We start from the raw sequence: 19,244 nt of genomic DNA on the forward strand, positions 1-19,244 counted from the left end.
TGGTAGTTCAGGTGGATAAGTGTTGACTGTGGGAGAGAATGATGGTGGTGGGAGTGGTAGGGATGGTAGATGGTGATGGTCGATAATGGTGGCGGCTATGATCGAGGATGATGGTGGGATGGTGGTGGTGGTTGAGTATAGTGGTGGTGGTGGCATGGTGGTAGTTGATAATAGTAGACGGTGGTGGCAGTTAATAATGAGTATGTGATAGCATCTTAATGAAATTAAGTCTCTGTTATAGATCTTAATCATACAGACCTATTCAGACCCATTAAGTGGTTGTGAAGTAAAAAAAAAAAACACACTTAATGATCAAGATCTGAATAATTAAGATTCAGACTTTAAAAACAAACGGACTTAATGTATGATGTCTGAATGATTAAGATTCAGACCTCCATTAAGTGCAAACAAATGAGGCCTTAGTGGTGTATGATCAGAAAACCCAGGATTTAGTATCATCACTTCTGTATCAGCAACTGTTAACAACCAGTCAGCATTTACTAAGGCCCTGTCTATCTTGCTATATATTTGCCCACTTGACCATGTATATCTTCTTCCCACTGTACGTAATTCAGCCATGCCACTTGATTGTAAGAAATCATTAAAATCTCTGATCACATTATCCTGAACAGGATTACCAAACTGCCAATCATCCATGTCATTTATTGCATTAAAATCACAAATAGCTAGCCATGGTCCTTGTACAAAGTTGTTGACACTTCTCAGTTCTTCCCCTAGGTCCTTCCTTGTTTCAACAGTATGCATTCCATAGACTGCAGAAAGATTAATTTTATTTGCAACTGAGGGATACTAACTATACCATGAATGGCTTGAGCACTCATATCAGCTGTTTCAAAATCTACTGTATTTGGGTCCCATATAATCCATATTCTTCCTTTATTACTATATGAGTAGTTTGCACACCATCTCCAATTTGTTGTTATCATCACTCTACTTGCATTTTCCTCCTTGACTCTATTCTCCAATATTGCTATCAATCCTACATCATTATTTGTAATAAACTTCTTTACTTCTTTTTGCTTGTATACTTTATTTACACCCCTCACATTCCATGCTATGATCTTCATTTAGTTAGTTGCTTGTGTTTTGGGTCCCCAGTATCACCTTGGTAGCTACATTGCCCCTTCTCCCTAGTAGTATTGTCCACTGCCTCACCAGCTATTGCAATAGTTAATGGACTAAAACCATTCACTACATTAATGCCTGCTATTTCTCTTATTTTGGACTGTCCACCTTTTGCTGCAGATTTCCCTTTTGCTTTCTCCCGTTCTGTTGTTTTGTCATCCTCACAATTTGGCCTTATGCTCTGAACCATGCTATTAGATTGTTCCTTTACAGTTACTTCCACCTTCTCTGGGTCTTTTCTTCTTCTCCATTCCATCTTTGGTATTTGCTGCTGTTGCTTGGCCTCAGGTATGATCTGTGCTGGTCTGCAAACATGGCCAACTTGTAGACAAGTGTGGCAACATTCAGGTATCTAATCCTTTGTAACATCCATCTCTACTAGCAGCCTTGCATAAGAAATCCTCTCTACTTTAGTCGTGCATTCATCTGCATATATTGGGATTCCTAATCTACTCCCAATTCTACTATGTGAATCCATACTCCCATCAGTTTAGTGGCAAATTTGGCAGCTTAACCCATATAGGAATTGTCCGTAACACTTCTGTATCAAAATCAAAATTAGGGGACCATGCTTTGACAATTATAGGCTTATTCCTTATAGTGTGTGGTCCTGACATCAATACATCATCCCTATCTTCCACACTATTGAATTTAACCACAAAATAACCATCATTATGAAAGTAAATTTTTGGTTTGGTAACAAAATTCCACCGAGCAGTGATGAACCGATCTAAAGCACCTATTGAAGGAGAATCCCCAACAAAATATAGCACAATTGCATGTTTCCATTTTGCTGCTTCTCGATCTATCTCATCACTATCTAATTCAACTACTTTTTCTCCATCTTTGACCATAGGTGTAACAAATTTGAGGTGCATACCTCTGGCCGCTAAATTGTTCCCAGCGAATAAGTTTACCAATTCCTTTTTCTTCTTCTGCAGCTCCATAACCAATTTTCTATGAATCTGAGCTTCCTGCTCCGTAATTGGCTTATTTGTACCTAACTGCTTAGTCACCTTCATCTGATTCTCCTTATCAGCATCAGTTTTCTCAGCAATTGGATTCCTCATCGATGTCGTCAGTGTGTGGCTTTGTTCGCCATTGTCAATTGAAAGCGATCTAGCTGAAATCGAACCATGCAAAGGCGGCCACATCTCGCTTAAGCTTTTCAACTGTTCCATTGAACTCTGAGGACTCTGCCTGTCCTCAGTCCCTCTCGATTTCTCCTTTCTATCAGTATTTGTCGTACTTGTTGGTTCCTTGCTCGGATTTGTGATCGGAATCACTCTCTTTGGTCTCCCTCTACCCATGCCGGTAGAGGCGCACGTTAGCTCACCGCTGGTGCGTCAACCTCGTTGTTTAACAAAGGCCTCTATAGTTAATATTTTGAGAGAGAGGGGGGGGGGGGTCCTAACTATGGAAAGAACGCGAAAAGGAAAATCCCGTATATCTACAATCAAATCCCTATAGCTTTGCTATCATGTATATTACAAGAAATATCACTACATTTATTCTTTAACAAAGGCCAAGGCCAACATGTTTCTATAGTTAATATTTTGCGTAGGAATTGGTGGGAATGAAATGGTAACACGTATGTTGTAATATTTTGTCTTTATTTTGCAGTACTTCCTTAGCACTTTATTAATGAAATTTACCTTACCCTATGAAAGAAAGTTGCAATCTCTAAGCTTAATATTTTAGATGGAGAAGTCATATAATTCAATATGGTGTTGCAGTAGATGGAGGTCTTTTTAGAATCTCATTGTCGTCGTCCATAACGTGCGTATGTTAATCCTATGAAAAGAAATTAGACCTGCATGTGAGGGGATGCGTTGACATAATTAAGTAAATAAAAGTATGTCATATCTAGTAGTTTAAATTTTTCGATGAGATGATATACTAGTAGGAATGCGAGGGGTTAAAAGGAACTGTTATACATTCAAGTTAAAATATTATAGGAGGAAAAGGAGATGATTATCCGAAAAAGAGAGACATCATGAATGTGGGATAAAGGAGTGAGGTCCGAGTTTCGTGTGTTGAGAAAGAAAAAACAAGAAGGAAGAGATACCAACACAATTAGTAGGAGTTTTTGGGTGGAAAGGGGGTAGCAAGTACCCGGTGGAATAGTCAAGGTGCGCGCAAGCTGATCCACACACCCCTTTATCACCCATATTATTCATTTTGTCTGTGAAATATTTAGTAAGACGAAGATAAAGCAATAATAGTGGGTTTCTAGAGGGATTTCTCAGCTTCACCATGGAATAGAGATGATGTCCAAGTTTCTCACTTGTTCTTTGCCAATGATTCCCTTGTATTTCGTGATGTAGACATGAAACAACCAGGAACTTGAGGAATCTATTTTATGGTTTGAGAGACTCTATGGATTAAAGATTAATTCAAAGAAATATAGGTCCGGTGAACATCATAGTAATTATTGAAGCACTAGCAGAACTACTCGGTTGTAGGGTGGGATCTCTTCCTACAAATTAACTAGGACTACTAAGAGCAAGTCATAACGAATGAGCAACATGAAGTCCATCCATTGCGAGAGTTAAAAGAAGCTAGCAAGTTGGATAAAAAAAATACTTGGTAAGAAGACGAGCAAGAAGTGTTGGTTAAGAGCACCTTTTTTTTCATCCCTGCCTATTGCATGTCCTTACTATACTAGTGTCGTAGCAAGAGGGTTAGGAAAGTCTCTCTATGGAACTATATAATGAAGGGCTATGTAGACCAATCAAAATGTTGAACTCGAAGCATCTAATGTGACAAGAATTTATTTCTAGAGACAACGGTGGTGTGAAGTTGTACTCTATGTTAAGCTCCTGAGAAATCTTGTATATATATCTCAACAAGCTACAATGGTGGGTCAAATCTACAAAAAGATCAAGGAGAAATTCGTAATATTGGGTAATGGAGGAGCTCAACAAACTTCTTTAACTCTTACACAAACATGAAAGTTTATGGAATGTTTCATTTAGTCAGGTGACTGAAGGAGGATGAATTTTTAGGGACTTAGGTGGTTCGGGAACATCTTGACAATCACATTTTCAAACATGGCTAGAATTTCATGCGAAAAGAAGATGTCAGTCCAACAATTATAGAGTCTACAATGCGAAGAAGTGCTTTGGGATTTAAGGTCAAAAGGAACTTGCAAGATTGGGAGGTGAAGAAGTTCAAAATTTGGTCGATTTGTTTCACAAACATAAAATTTCACAAGATAGCGAAGATGTATGGAGATTGGGGCGGGGAAAATGTCATCTTTTTTGTTAAGTCCTATTATAATGAGCTTCTGATAGGGAGAGTTAGCTTTTCCACATATCTCAGTATGGATCCTTAGGGTATCGAGAATGGTGCGCTTTTACACTTGGCTAACTGCGCGAGGGGTGGTCTAAACGGTAGAGAACTTGAGGAAGATGATGATTACTTGTGTCAGTTGGTGCTTTATTTGTGCCTCATCCATTCTTCTTTTATCGAAGAGGGCGAGTCTTCGACTATTCCAAAAAGGAATTGGAGAAGGTGAATAAAAGTACGGTGGAAATAAATAAAAAAGAGAGAAGAAACGGATGTTAGAAACAAAAAGGGAAATGAAAAGATTAAATTAATGAGGGAAAATTTGAAAAATATAAATTTTTGGTAAGGATATTTTAGTCTTGACAAATAAATTTTATGCGTCTAGAAGAAGCTAGAATTTGTAATTTCTTCCCAAAACTGCTACTGCCCAAACACACTTGTCCATTGTAGCCAAACACTAGCCCAACATGGGCAATGATAGACAGACCAAAGATTTACGCAGTCGTTGCGTCCTTGCTTTGAGCACCGGCATAGCCCACTTGAACAATTTGAAATAATCCCATTGATTCCTATGAAATTCCTAAAAAAGTGTTTTTGGCCTCTCAAGAGCTTTGGCCAAACAGGCTCTAAGAAAGATACTTAATGAACGAAAGAAGGAAACGTTTAATTTAATCTTTCTAAAAGAGTGGAAAGATAATTTTCCTTATTCATCCCTGTGTATCCCTCGTCCCATTGTATTCCGAAAGCTACAGGAAAAGTGTCCCATGCATGAACAACTGCATGGAGAGCAATCCTAAGAGCAGACAATTTTAGAGAGAAGGATTCTATGCATAAGGTTTTTTTTTTGAGCAAGAAGGCGGAGGAAGATGTTCATTATCTGCTCTACTTCATTCCCCAATTTTATACCAATTATAATGCACCATATGGAACATGTTTGGAGTTGAATGGTTGATGTGAGAATCCATCAATCCAGATGTAAGTTCTGAAGGAGGAGGCAGAGGAGAAGAGTATGGGAAATAGCAGCTTTAGCAATCAAGTGAACCATGTGAAAGGAGAGAAATAGGAGGGCATTCGAAGGAATTAAAAGTACATTTTGCACAAGTTGGAGGAACCTTTTTATTTTTGTACTTTCTTAGAGCACTTAGTATTCTTGTTACTACACATGATTGGATGCTATTCATAGTAAATCATGCTTCGCTTTGGTATGAAATAGTAATGCTTTATATGTACACGTGTCTGCGTGCTGTTCATCATTCAATCAATAAAATACTTTTTCCATTAAAAATAAAAGGTAAATTCCCTATTTTTCTATTTAAAACATCGATAATATTTAATATCAATAGATACAAGTCGTATAACTTATATGTATCTGTTTATTTGTCTTTTCAGCATGTCTCTCGATATTCACGCAAATCTTTACGGGTGCTTGGAAGTGTGGGTGAGCCTATCAATCCAAGTGCATGGAGGTGTCAGCTATACATATGGATCTTTTGCTTGTCTATTTTTCCCTGAATATCAGAACATCCACGACATGCTTTCTTCAAGTTTTTGTTTATCTTTGAGCAGGTGGTTTTTCAATGTGGTAGGTGATGCAAGGTGCCCCATATCTGACACATGGTGGCAAACAGAAACCGGTGGCTTCATGGTATCTCGGTTACTGCTTTCATCATTTTTATCATTCACATAAAAATGAATGTCTTACTTCAGTCTTAATTATTTCTTTCTAGATTACTCCTTTACCAGGAGCATGGCCGCAGAAACCTGGTTCTGCTACTTTTCCTTTCTTTGGAGTCCAGGTACCTGCTTAGGATAATAAACAGACCTCCAAGTATATTTGGAACCCAGTCTTTCATTTGGTATTGTTGTAATGATATTATTGAGTTTGCTGTCTAGCAGATTATGTGATGGTGTCTCTCATGCCATGCAATACCGTCTTTTAGAATGTCTGAATATCTTTAGGATTTAATACATGATAACTGTATGTTTAAGGAAAGTTAAAACTGGAGTCATGCTGAGCTTGTACTTTTATTTATCATGATAATGTGAAACAACCCCACTTGTGGGATTCCACTGGGTCGTTGTTGTTTGTTGTTGATAATGTGATAAAAGGAAGAGCCTCTAAAATTTGGTCTTTGCTTTTTGTCCATCATATGGTCATGATGTTCTAAAATCACGCAGCCAGTAATAGTGGACGAGAAAGGTGTTGAGATTGAAGGTGAGTGCAGCGGGTACCTGTGTGTGAAAAGTTCATGGCCTGGGGCATTTCGAACACTTTATGGGGATCACGAAAGATATGAAGCCACATACTTTAGTGCCTTCCCTGGCTATTATTTTAGTGGTGATGGCTGCAGCAGGTATTTTCCAATGAAGTGGATTCCTGGTTGTCTATATACATTATCATAAGGGAACGTGTGGACATAATTTGCTTTTTCTTCTCTGATTTCTTGCACCTGTTTGGACTGATTTTCCATTGTAATGTTCAAACTTCTGTGTCAGGGACAAAGATGGTTACTGCTGGCTCACTGGAAGAGTAGATGATGTGATTAATGTGAGGTATAGTTTGCATATGAATTTTCACGTTTTCAGAACCTAATTAGAGTTTGAAAAAAGTTAGAGGAACAAGAAAATTCCTTCTGGGAACTGAGCAAATTCCTTTCAATTTTGAAAATTTGAAGTGTCGTTTTTGCTGGAAGTAATCTTTAATAGTGCAAATTCAATTAGAAGCGAGTATTTTGCAGGTACTATTATATTGACTCCCTCCGTTTCATATTAAATGAGGTAGTTTGACTCGGCACGGAGTTTAAGAAAAAAGAAGAAGACTTTTGAAACTTGTGGTCTTAAAAGCTTAAGGGGTAAAAAGTTTGTGGGGCCATGACATTTGTGTGGCTATAAAAGCTTCTCATTAAGGGTAAATGGGTAAAATGAAAGAGTTTAAAGTTGAATTATTTCCAAATTTAGAAATGTGTCATTTGTTTTGGAACAGACTAAAAAGGAAAGTACCTCATTTAATATGAAACGGAGGGAGTACCTAATTGAACTGGTAGTTCTACTTGTATATTGTATGAAGTATTTTTTACACATGCAGTGGACATCGTATTGGCACAGCTGAAGTGGAATCTGCTCTAGTTTCACATCCTCAGTGTGCTGAAGCAGCTGTGGTTGGTGTAGAGCATGAGGTATTTTCATGTTTCTACTTCTCATCTGAGTTTATATGAAAGTTTCCGTTCTCTACTCTAATCTGTTCTTCTGGAGTCTGCCTGAAAGGTTAAAGGACAGGGAATATATGCATTTGTTACTCTGGTCGAAGGTGTTCCATACAGTGATGACCTGCGAAAAAGTCTTGTGATGGTTGTTAGGAACCAGGTATATTTATTCCATCCTCTCTGGTGAACCGACATTTGCTTATTGTTTGTTTTTCCCTTTATTAGACATGCTACTTGATTACTATCAACCATAACAGCAACAACAACAACGACCTAGTGTAGTCCCAGAAGTGGGGTCTGAGGAGGGTAGTGTGTACGTAGACCTTAGCTCTAACGCGATGGGGGTAGAGAGGCTGTTTCCGAAAGACCCTCGACTCAAGAAGACAAAAAGACAAAAAGAGACAATATGTCTGTACCATCATGGAAATAATAACAACACAAGAACTAGCGAATAGATGAAAGGCAGAAATAATGACCAGTAAATAAGGCCCGGCACTATGAAGATGGAAGAGTAGTGTAAACACAACACTGACCACTAGCAGTCTAAGACGAAATCCTATCAGCCTAGCCTCACACTGGTAGACTAAATATGCTCAACTACCTCCTAACCCACAACCTTAATGCTCGACCTCCACAGCTTCCTATCGAGTGCCATGTCCTCGGAGATCTGAAGTCTCGCCATATCCTGCCTGATCACCTCTCCCCAATATTTCTTAGGTCGCCTTCTACCTCTCCTCGTACCCACCAACGCCAACCGCTCGCACCTCCTTACCGGGGCATCCAAGCTCCTCCTCTGAACGTGCCCGAACCATCTGAGTCTCGCTTCCCACATCTTGTCATCAATAGGAGCCACGCCCACCTTCTCCCGAATATCTTCATTCCTAATCTTATTCATCCTAGTGTGCCCGCACATCCACCTCAACATCCTCATTTCTGCTACTTTCATCTTCTGGGTATGTGAATTCTTAGCTGGCCAACACTCAGCCCCATACAACATGGCCGGCCTAGCCACTGCCCTATAAAATTTACCTTTGAGTAGCGGAGGCATTTTCTTGTCACACAGGATTCCAGATGCTAACCTCCATTTCATCCACCCCACCCCTATACGGTGTGTGACATCCTCGTCGATCTCCCAATCCCCATGGATAACTGATCCAAGGTACTTGAAACTGCCTCTCTTGGAAATGACGTGCGATCCAAGGCTCACGTCCATGCCCGCTTCCCATGGCTCGACACTGAACTTGCACTCAAGATACTCCGTTTTCGTCCTGCTCAACTTGAAACCCTTTGACTCAAGGGCCTATCTCCAAACCTCCAGCCTCTCGTTAACGCCACTCCGCGTTTCGTCAATCAGAACAATGTCATCATCGAATAACATACACCACGGTACCTCTCCTTGAACATGGTGTGTCAGTACATCCATCACCAGAGCAAACAAGAATGGGCTGAGCGCAGATTCTTGGTGTAACCCCATAACAGCCGGGAAATGCTCGGAGTCGCCTCCCACTGTCCTAACCCGAGTCTTAGCTCCATCATACATGTCCTTAATCGCCCTAATGTAAGCAACCGGCACACATTTAGCCTCTAGACATCTCCAAAGAACCTCTCTAGGAACCTTGTCATACGCTTTCTCCAGATCAATAAACACCATGTGCAGATCCTTCTTCCTATCCCTGTACTGTTCCACCAACCTCCTAATAAGGTGGATAGCTTCCGTAGTAGAACAGTCTGGCATGAACCCGAACTAGTTGTCTGATACAGACACCGTCCTCCTCACCCTCGCTTCTACTACCCTCTCCCACACTTTCATGGTATGACTCAATAGTTTGATACCCCTATAGTTGTTGCAACTCTGGATGTCACCTTTGTTCTTGTACAACGGAACCACCATACTCCACCTCCACTCGTCCGGCATGCTTTTCGTCCTGAAAATAACATTAAATAACCCTGTCAGCCACTCCAAACCTGCTCTACCCACACACCTCCAAAATTCTACCGGGATCTCGTTGGGCCCGGTAGCTCTGCCCCTGCTCATCTTACGCATAGCTCCCACGACCTCCCCTACCTTGATGCGCCTACAGTACCCAGAATTGCGGTGGCTCTCAGAATGCCCCAACTCGCCTAACACAATATCCTAATCCCCTTTTTCATTTGGGCCTCTCCTATCAATACTCTATCGTCCTCGTCTTTGATGCACCTCACTTGATCCAAATCCCGAGCCTTCCTGTCCCTCGCCTTAGCCAGCCGGAATAACTTCTTCTCCTCGCCTTTGGCCCCTAGATCCTCTTACAGACGCCTAAAAGCCGCAGTCTTAGCCTCCGTGACCGCCAGTTTCGCCTCCTTCCTAGCTACTTTATACCTCTCCTATTCTCACTCCTCTCAACCTATCATGTGCTCCCTACTAACTTCAGGTACGACGCCTTCTTCGCTTCCACTTTACCTTGGACCACTTCATTCCACCACCAGTCGCCATTGTGCCCGCCAGCAAAACCCTTCGAGACTCCCGACACCTCTCTCGCTGCCTCCCATATATAATCTGCCGTTGTTGACCACATAACGCTCGCGTCCCCACTACTCCTCCAGGCTCCTACAGCCGATAACCTCCCTTCCAACTCCTGAGCTTTATCCTTAGTCAAGGCTCCCCACCTGATCCTCGGCCGACCTCGTGTAGTCCTCTTCTTCCTCTTCATCCTAATACCGACGTCCATCACCAAGAGCCTATGCTGCGTCGCGAGGGTCTCACCCGGAATAACCTTGCAATCTTTACACAGCCCTCTGTCGCGCCTCCTAAGGAGCAGATAGTCAATTTGAGTCTTCGCCACCGTGCTCTGAAAAGTAACCAAATGCTCCTCCCTTTTTGGGAAACTAGAGTTAGCAATCACCAGCTCAAACGCCCTTGCGAAATCCAACAGCGAAGTTCTCCTGCGTTCCTATTCACCCGCCTAACCTCCACCATAGACTCTCTAAGTTCCCTATCCACCAGAATGCCTACACCATTCTTACCCTTCAGGACTCCAGAGTATCACAGCTTATACTCGTCTGCGTTCCTCGCCCTCGATCCTACCCACTGAGTCTCTTGAACACACGCTATATTGACCTTCCTTTCTGTAGGATCTTCGCCAGCTTTATGGACTTACCCGTCAATGTACCTATATTCCATGACCCAATTCTCAACCTACAGGCACCTTTGCGCCCCTTACCTCCCTTGCCTCCCGTCCCACCACCTGACCCCTGCCCCCCCCCTCCCCCCCCGCCTCGCCCCCTGACCTCCCCGAGGACATGACCTTACTCTACCATCCCAAACTACAGCCACTATACCTACACCAGACTAAGGAGAATCTCTCACACTCACTAGGCAAACGGACCAGACTAGGAGTAAACAAGTTGAAGCTAATAGAAAGCTTAACACTAATGCGAACTAAAAAGGCAGCAATTTAACTTACGGAAATAGAAGGAGAATAGGAATACGGGAGGTACCAACTCCTGAGAAAGAACTTGGAAGTCGTCTTGATGTACACGACTCTGATCCGGCACTTGGCTCGTTCACGTCTAACTTCCCACCGCCCCTTACTGCTACTCACCCTAGCAGCACTCCTATGTTTGCGCGCCCGCTCCTCGCTCGTCTCCTATAGCCAGCACGTATTACCTGAAAGATACAGCAAAACCCAAGAACCAAAAAAAGTGTTGCCTCCGCTACCATCGGTGGAGCCCCAACAAAAGCAAAGAAGAGAAAAACAAGAGGAAAGGAGGGTGGAAAAATAGTGGGGGATATTTGGTCTAACACAATAGTACAAAGAAGAGGAAAAGGAGAAAGAAAGAAAGGGGGAGAAAATCAGATTTTTCAGGTTCAATAAAGCCAAAATTTTCGGAGAAGATGATGGTTTTTCTTTCAAAAAACCAGAGAAATCAAGGGAGGAAAAACGAAATTAAGATATAATAACAATTAATTTTACAAAGAGAACTCGGAATTGAACAGATCTATAGAAAATAGAGGAGATCTGAAACCCTAAAATTGAAATTGATTTTCAAAATGGCTATAGCCGAAAAAGTATAGATGGATATAGAAGATCTCCTGGTTCAATAAGAATTTTTTTAAAGAAAATTGTTAGATTGAATGAAAAGGATGAGTTCAATTTCGATTCCCAATGATTCATGTAAGAAACACATATACATTCAAAATTTCAATCTTTGGGATTCACAGACCAACCAAGAAACAAGATTCCCCAAGTGGCATTTTGGAGATTTGAGCACATAGTCAAGACAAGAACAACTNCAGTCTTCAAGCTTTAAGAGCCTCGCCTTCCCATTGCAAAGTGTTCACGTTCTATTTAGGACCATAGCATCCTTTTTACCTGCTTGCCAAGACTAGTATCAAATATGCGGTCTGGTTGATGACTTAAAGACATACTTTTTTTATTTTTCCGGAGTTTAGTATTGAAGTAGTAGTTGGTATTAGTAGTCATCTCCTTGACCGATCTGACATTTTAACCCGTGATATTGGGTAAGGTATTTGAAAATTTGGTTGAATTGGATTTATGGAGAAAACAACAACATCAAACCTAGTATAATTTCACAGGTGGGGTCTGGGGAGGGTAGTGTGTACGCAGACCTTACCCTTACTTGGAGAGGAAGGGAGGCTATTTTTGATAGACCCTCGGCTCAAGGAAAGGTGGCAAGGAAGAAAGGGAAGAAGAAGAAGAAGAAGAAAGAGGGGAAAGAAAGAAGAGGGAGACAAAAGACAAAAAGGAAAAAGAGGAGAAAAAGTAGCATTAAATAGTAACAATCCGGGGCAACAATTTCCAGTAAAAGGGGAAAAAAGTAGCATCAAATAGTAACAATCAGGGAGCAATAATTTCCTGTAGCAATTTTCAAAAAACAATAGACGTGGTAGCTAAGTACCAGATATACTAACAAACTAGAAGAAAGTATCTTTCAACCAACAACAAGAATATTACTAGTACTACCGGTAAATTTAGGAAAAAGTCACAAGTACCTGTCAACCCACCACCTTAATCCTCGACCTCCTCACCTTCCTATCGCTAGTCATGTCCTCGGTTAGATGAAGCACCGACATGTCCTGCCTAATCACCTCTCCCCAATATTTCTTTGGCCTACCCCTGCCTTTCCTCAAGCCCGCCATGGTCAACCTCTCACACCTCCTGACCGGGGCATCTATGTCTCTCCTCCTCACATGCCCAAACCATCGCAGCCTCGATTGCCGCAACTTGTCTTCTACGGATGCCACTCCCATCTTGTCCCTAATAACTTCATTCCTAATCCTGTCTTTCCTGGTATGCCCACACATCCATCTTAACATCCTCATTTCAGCTACGCTCATCTTCTGGACATAGGACTTCTTGACGGGCCAACACTCAGCTCCATACAACATAGCCGGTCTAACCACCACCCTGTAAAACTTGCCCTTAAGTCTAGGCGGCACACTGTTGTCGCATAAAACCCCCGAAGCTAGCCTCCATCCCATCTTGTCCCTAATAACTTCATTCCTAATCTTGTCCTCCACACATCCATCTTAACATCCTCATTTCAGCTACTCTCATCTTCGGAACATGGGACTTCTTGACGGGCCAACACTCAGCTCCATACAACATAGCCGGTCTAACCACCATCCTGTAGAACTTGCCCTTAACTCTAGGCGGCACACTCTTGTCACATAAAACCCCCGAAGCTAGCTTCCATCTCATCCAATCCGCTCCAATGCAGTGAGTAACATCCTCGTCAATCTCCCCGTCGCCTTGGATTATAGACCCAAGATACTTGAAACTATCTCTTGTGGGAATTATTTGAGTATCAATCTTTACTTCCACTTCTTCTTCATGCCTCTCATCACTGAACTTGCACTCCAAGTATAACCTTTGGACTACAGCGTCTATCTACAAACTTCCAACCTAGCGTTAATACCCCCTCGCATCTCGTCAATCAGTACTATGTCATCAGCAAATAACATACACCATGGCACCCTCCCTTGTATGTGTCGCGTCAGCACATCCAACGCTAGGGCAAACAAAAACGGGCTTAGGGCTGATCCCTGATGCAACCCCATCTCTACAGGAAAATGTTCCAAGTCTCCTTCCGCAGTCATGACCCGAGTCTTAGCACCTTTGTATATGTCCTTAATCACCCTAATGTACGCTACCGGGACTCTGCTAACCTCCAAACATCTCCATTGCACCTCCCTCGGGACTTTGTAATAAGCCTTCTCAAGATCAATGAACACCATGTGCAAGTCCTTTTTCCTCTCCCTATACTGCTCCACCAATCGTCTCACCAGGTGAATGGCTTCTGTAGTTGACTGTCCCGGCATAAATTCGAACTGGTTCTCAGAGATAGATACACCTGTCCTCACTCCCTTCTCCACCACCCTCTCCCAAACTTTCATAGTGTGACTCTATACCCCTATAGTTGTTGCAGTTTTGGATATCACCTTTGTTTTTATACAACGGAATCATCAAACTCCACAGCCAATCTTTGGGGACATACCTATTTTTTTTGTTTCGAACATACATACCCTTGTGTACACAGAAGGAGAAAAAAGAAAACAAAAGGGGAGGTTAGAAAACACTGCTAATACATGACCTGAGTCCCTGCTTATCTGATAATATGAGCATATAATTTTTTTACTGCAGAATGTACACTAGCATTCTCCTTGTGTTTGAGATTGCGTGATGTTCTTACCACTGTCTAAAGCTTTTTGTTTCACATGTCAGATTGGAGCTTTTGCAGCGCCAGACAAGATACATTGGGCACCGGGTCTTCCAAAGACAAGAAGTGGGAAAATAATGAGAAGAATTCTAAGGAAAATTGCTTCCAGGCAGTTAGATGAGCTTGGGGACACTAGTACACTTGCAGACCCGACTGTGGTTGATCAGCTAATTGCACTTGCTGATTGCTAAGTAACAACTTCCAAGTATAGTGAAGTTACAGGTTCTAGAAAGAAGTAAAAAAAGGTTACAGCTTTAGCTGATTGTGCTGGTAGAGATTGGTATTTTCTTTCAGTTTTAGTTGGATTTTCATGTGAGCACCTTGTCTCCAAATTTGAAACAACTTACGATTAACACACTTTTGAAGGTCAGGATGCATTGAGAATCAAGAAATAAAATACCAAGATACGGATTCAATGTATTTCTGGTGGTCTTGCACACACTTTTCGCTGAATGTTATCTTTGCACGTCTGAAATTTTGTGATTAAGGATCTGATATCAAAGTGGAGAATTTATTCGAAGTTGTTGCGGGAATAATATTGAACTTATTATGAAAAGCGATTTCAACAAAGAAATCCGAGAAAAATATGTTTAGTATGTCAATGTATTCTATGAGAAAAAAAGTTTGCTTTTACTTTTTATCTTTTATTTTTGAAATTTATAAAAAAAGTTGGCCTAATGCGTGACAAATGCATACTGTCCAGCTTGTTGTAAATATTGCTAAAGCACATATAAAATCATTTGAAAGGTTGATGAATGATGATAATACTCTTCCTTCGAACTGGAATTTGTCACAATGTAGGCCCTCTAAGCTTTGGCGCATATATCAGGCGTAGGTGTTGGTTCCTCTAGGTGATTGAAGTGATTTTGTGAAAGTATTTGAACTAACGATACCAGTAGAAATAAATTGAACTGTATTTCTTGTGGATGAAATGACAAAAGAAAAAATGGTGGAGAGGGGAACCTTAACATTTATTCTACTGAGGAAGAAGGAAGGGTCGGGGTTAAATTTTAGTTTATACGGGTTGTAGATTTATTCTAGTGGGGAAGAAGGAAGGAGTTGAGGTTAAGTTTTAGTATATACGGGTTATTGGGGGTTGGTTATTGGGGGGGGGGGAGGTTGGTCGCGTAGGGCATCAATATCGACTTTTACACTTGCTATTTAAGATATATTCATAATTTATAATGTATTTAAAGATTAGTCAATTTGCTCAAACCTCGAACTAAATATCATGAATTTTTGAGCTGCTAATTTGGAATTCATGACTTAGTGTCCTAAATTTTTGAGCTGCTAATTTGATATTCATGACTAAATATCCTGAATTTCTGAACTACCGATTTAAAATTCATGACATAAGATTCGAATATTTGGACACAATTTGTCAACTTTAGGAAACAATGTCCTGAAGTATGAACCTTGAGGTTTAAACTTCAGGACGTCGTGCCATGAAATTTGAGTGAATTAGCTAATTTTTAAAAATATTGTAAACTTTGAATTGATTTTAAACATCATGCTTACAAGTGGCTACTTGGTGTCATTTCCACGGATTATAGGAGCTCAAGGGAGTCGGGTTATAAGAAAATAGGTGGGTTTAATTTTTTCTACTATACATACATAAAAGAGAGGAAAGCACCTATCAGTCATCGTGTCTGCTTATGAAGAGGGCAATTCGGTCATTTCAATTAAATTATGTGCATTATTTGCTTGTTCTGTGTGCTTTAGTGCTTTATTGTGGACCACAAATGACAAAAAGCCAAGTCTGTCACACGCTTCTGGAGATATTTATGCTCCTAAGGCCATCTCCAACCTTGCCCCCATTTTTTGTCCCCCATTTTGGGACAACTTACTCCAACCATTCCCCCATTTTTTTCCCCAAACATTTTTGTATTCTTCTCTCTCTTCTATATTATATTATTATCTTTCATTTCAATTTCAGTTTTTAATTTCCATTAAACAAATTCCATCTTTTATTTTTATTAATTTGTAATTTCCATAATTAAAACAATTCCATAAAAATTTAAATAATATAATTTGTAAGCAATTATTATAGATTAATTAATAATTCAAATAAAATTGAAATCATTGCGATACAAGATTAATTAAATACATATTACATAACGATAATGTATTTTCAATTTTCACTTTTCAATTTTAGCAACATATAATATCTTATATTCGCACCTTTCAATTTTAACAACATCTAATATTTTATATTTGCACCATTCATTTTTTGAGATAATTATATTTTTTTTGTACAATTAACTTATAATTTTACATAAAAATAATAAATGCACGAAAATTAATTTATCAAAATAATACACCAAAGTTAAGATATAATATTAATATTATAAAGACATTACATAAACATAATTTGGTATATATAAAGAGATAAATTAAAAGATTAAATAATAAAATAAAATAAAAATTGATGAATAGTAATGGGGGAGATGAATAGTGTACCCCCATATTTGAGGGAACACTATTCATCCCCATTTTGGGGACAAAAATGGGGGAGGGTTGGAGCAAAATTCCCCCAAAAATTTCCCCCATTATGGGGGATGGGGGCAAGGTTGGAGATGCCCTAATGTTGTATCTTAGTATTACTTTAGTTGAAAATTAGTGAACTTTTCAGGCTTTTTAATCTTTTACTTCTGTACAAAATTGTGGGCCCATGACACTTTTCATTTCCAGTTTTAATGTGTGAATACTTGTATTTCTCTCTCTTCATTAGCTTTTGTTCACCTTTTCTGTATTTCTATGTTTCTCTCTCTACACATCTTATGTTCGTCTTTGCAATATTCTTCTGTACTTTGTAGTAGTATCGAGTTCTCCTTTTAAAAAGTTTTTCTGATTTGCGATGCTATTTTTATCTTTAGGATAATCTGTGCTTGATTCATGGTTTTAATGGCTTTTATATTTAACAGTTGGCACTTGATATCCGAAGACATGGCTACATATTTGTTTGCCCTAAAAATCGGATAACAATTAAACTTATAATGTGATTTTAAAGACACGTGATTTTACCTAATACCAATTGATAAACGTAGAAATTAGTAGTAAAGATTAACATTGAGATAAAGCAAACCAGTCTTGAAACGTGATTCAACCCTCGAGCTTAAGTGACCTCGAACTGATTGGTGCCCAAAATAGTTAAGAAGTAAACTGATGAACAACAATATAAGCTAGAAAGTAATGTATTGCTTTGATATACGAGAATGTACGATGGTCACAAGATGATTAAGACCCTCTTTATATAGTAGAGGAATCCTATTTATGGTATAATTCTAATTACGAAAGTAAATCCCATGATTAACTAAATAACCGCCCTTGATTTGATCTGTTCCGAGATTTACGCCATGATCTTCGGCCAGTCACGGATATCTCGCATTTCCGTTATTTTGCTTTGCTTGATGTTTGTCTCTTTTGGTCTCGATCGCTATTGGCCTCGATCTTCAATAAGTGCCTCGGTCCTCGAACTTGGTGCCTTGTCCTCGTACCTCGGTCTGGTCCGTTGCGAAGCCGAACTTCGATGCAATTCCCTAGCCTCGATCAAATTGTAAAATCGGGTAGGCCCGGTTTTAACCGTATACAAATAGTCCCCTCGTTTCTTGGAGTGTAATGAGAAGAAACGAATTGAGCCTTCGATTTTGAACCTCGACCTGTCATGACATCATCTTCATGTAAGATACCATTAGAGTTTTTTTTTCCTCTTCTTGTTATTATTATTTTGTGAATTATGAATGATTCTATGGTTTTATTGTTTTACCATGAGTAGCTAAACATTTAATCTAGGGTTGATGGAACCAATTGTGAGATGAAGTTTTGACTCAGTTTTGTTATAATCGAGCCGGGTTTATTATATGATTGTTCAACTATGTTTTGTATGGTGATTAATTGAATGGGCCCTTGATTAATCGTGTCTAGTCGCCTTGTGTTGCTTGAGAAAGAATACTAGGTTAGATTGTTGTTGAACAACACCACATTTGGGTAATTGGAGAGATTCATTACTTGAATTTAAAAGTGGGGTTAGAAATAACGAAACTTTGGTGGGATAATTCAGAGCTGCATAAATTATCAGCTAGAGCAGTTCGAGAGAATGCTCTAGTAAATTATCGTAGTTGATCGAGAGATAATTGCGGTAACCCATAGCTCATAATCCTCATAGAGTATTACGGCGAGATTATAGCAAAAGAGTTAAGAATTAATCTAGCAATTGGGGAAATCAATACCCTAGATCTCTCTACCATTGAATTATCTTTAATTTGGAATATTGTTAGTTTTAATATCATTTTACTTTAGTTAAGCAAATCCCAATATCTATTGATAAAAATCTTGCATCCGGAAATTGTTTGAGCTTGTACTAGCATCACTAAGAGTTGTAATAGATAGGTTAGTTCCCTGAGGATTCGACTCCGGACTTGTAAACCGGATTATATTTGCAACGACCACTTTGTCTTTTATAAGGCATAGTTGGGCGTGATCAGTGCGTTGCCGAGGGAGGTTAATCTTACTTTCGACTTCAAAGTCTAGAATACTTCATCTATCCCTGGCCGGTGCGAGCCAATGTCGAAAACATGTGTAGATCCTATAAACAGGATTTCTAATGCGGAATCAAGCGAAAAGTCCTATTGAGCAGAACTTCTAGCATGCAAGCACAGAATCAGGAAAATCCTATAGGCAGGATCTCTAAACACAGTCCAGCATTCACGTAATTCAATCGACACAATTAAACCTATAGGCAGGATTTCTACCCAGTTTTAACAAAGGTATAAGAAAAAAAACCCAGCTTTTACTAATAAATCCAAATCTTTTGTTACAGAGATTATTACAGCCCAGAATGAATGAATTACATAATAGTAACAATTACACTATAGGGAGCCTTCA

The 19,244-nt window shown here is 39.8% G+C and overlaps 1 protein-coding gene across 2 annotated transcripts in view; it reads left to right on the forward strand.

Annotated features, from left to right (window-relative positions):
- LOC109228460 (acetyl-coenzyme A synthetase, chloroplastic/glyoxysomal-like) overlaps nt 1–14,993 on the forward strand; it is a 38,746-nt gene extending 23,753 nt beyond the window's left edge. The window contains exons 11-18 of one of the 2 annotated variants that reach the window (XM_019393549.1): nt 5,827–5,903; nt 6,004–6,082; nt 6,165–6,233; nt 6,616–6,791; nt 6,934–6,990; nt 7,505–7,613; nt 7,702–7,800; nt 14,366–14,993. In XM_019393549.1, the coding sequence (XP_019249094.1) occupies nt 5,827–5,903; nt 6,004–6,082; nt 6,165–6,233; nt 6,616–6,791; nt 6,934–6,990; nt 7,505–7,613; nt 7,702–7,800; nt 14,366–14,551 (852 nt within the window). In that variant the 3' untranslated portion in view covers nt 14,552–14,993. The remainder of the gene's footprint in view (nt 1–5,826; nt 5,904–6,003; nt 6,083–6,164; nt 6,234–6,615; nt 6,792–6,933; nt 6,991–7,504; nt 7,614–7,701; nt 7,801–14,365) is intronic. The other variant, XM_019393550.1, reaches the window with a different exon arrangement.

The sequence above is a fragment of the Nicotiana attenuata genome, chromosome 7 (assembly GCF_001879085.1).
Source record: "Nicotiana attenuata strain UT chromosome 7, NIATTr2, whole genome shotgun sequence".
Taxonomy (NCBI): domain Eukaryota; kingdom Viridiplantae; phylum Streptophyta; class Magnoliopsida; order Solanales; family Solanaceae; genus Nicotiana; species Nicotiana attenuata.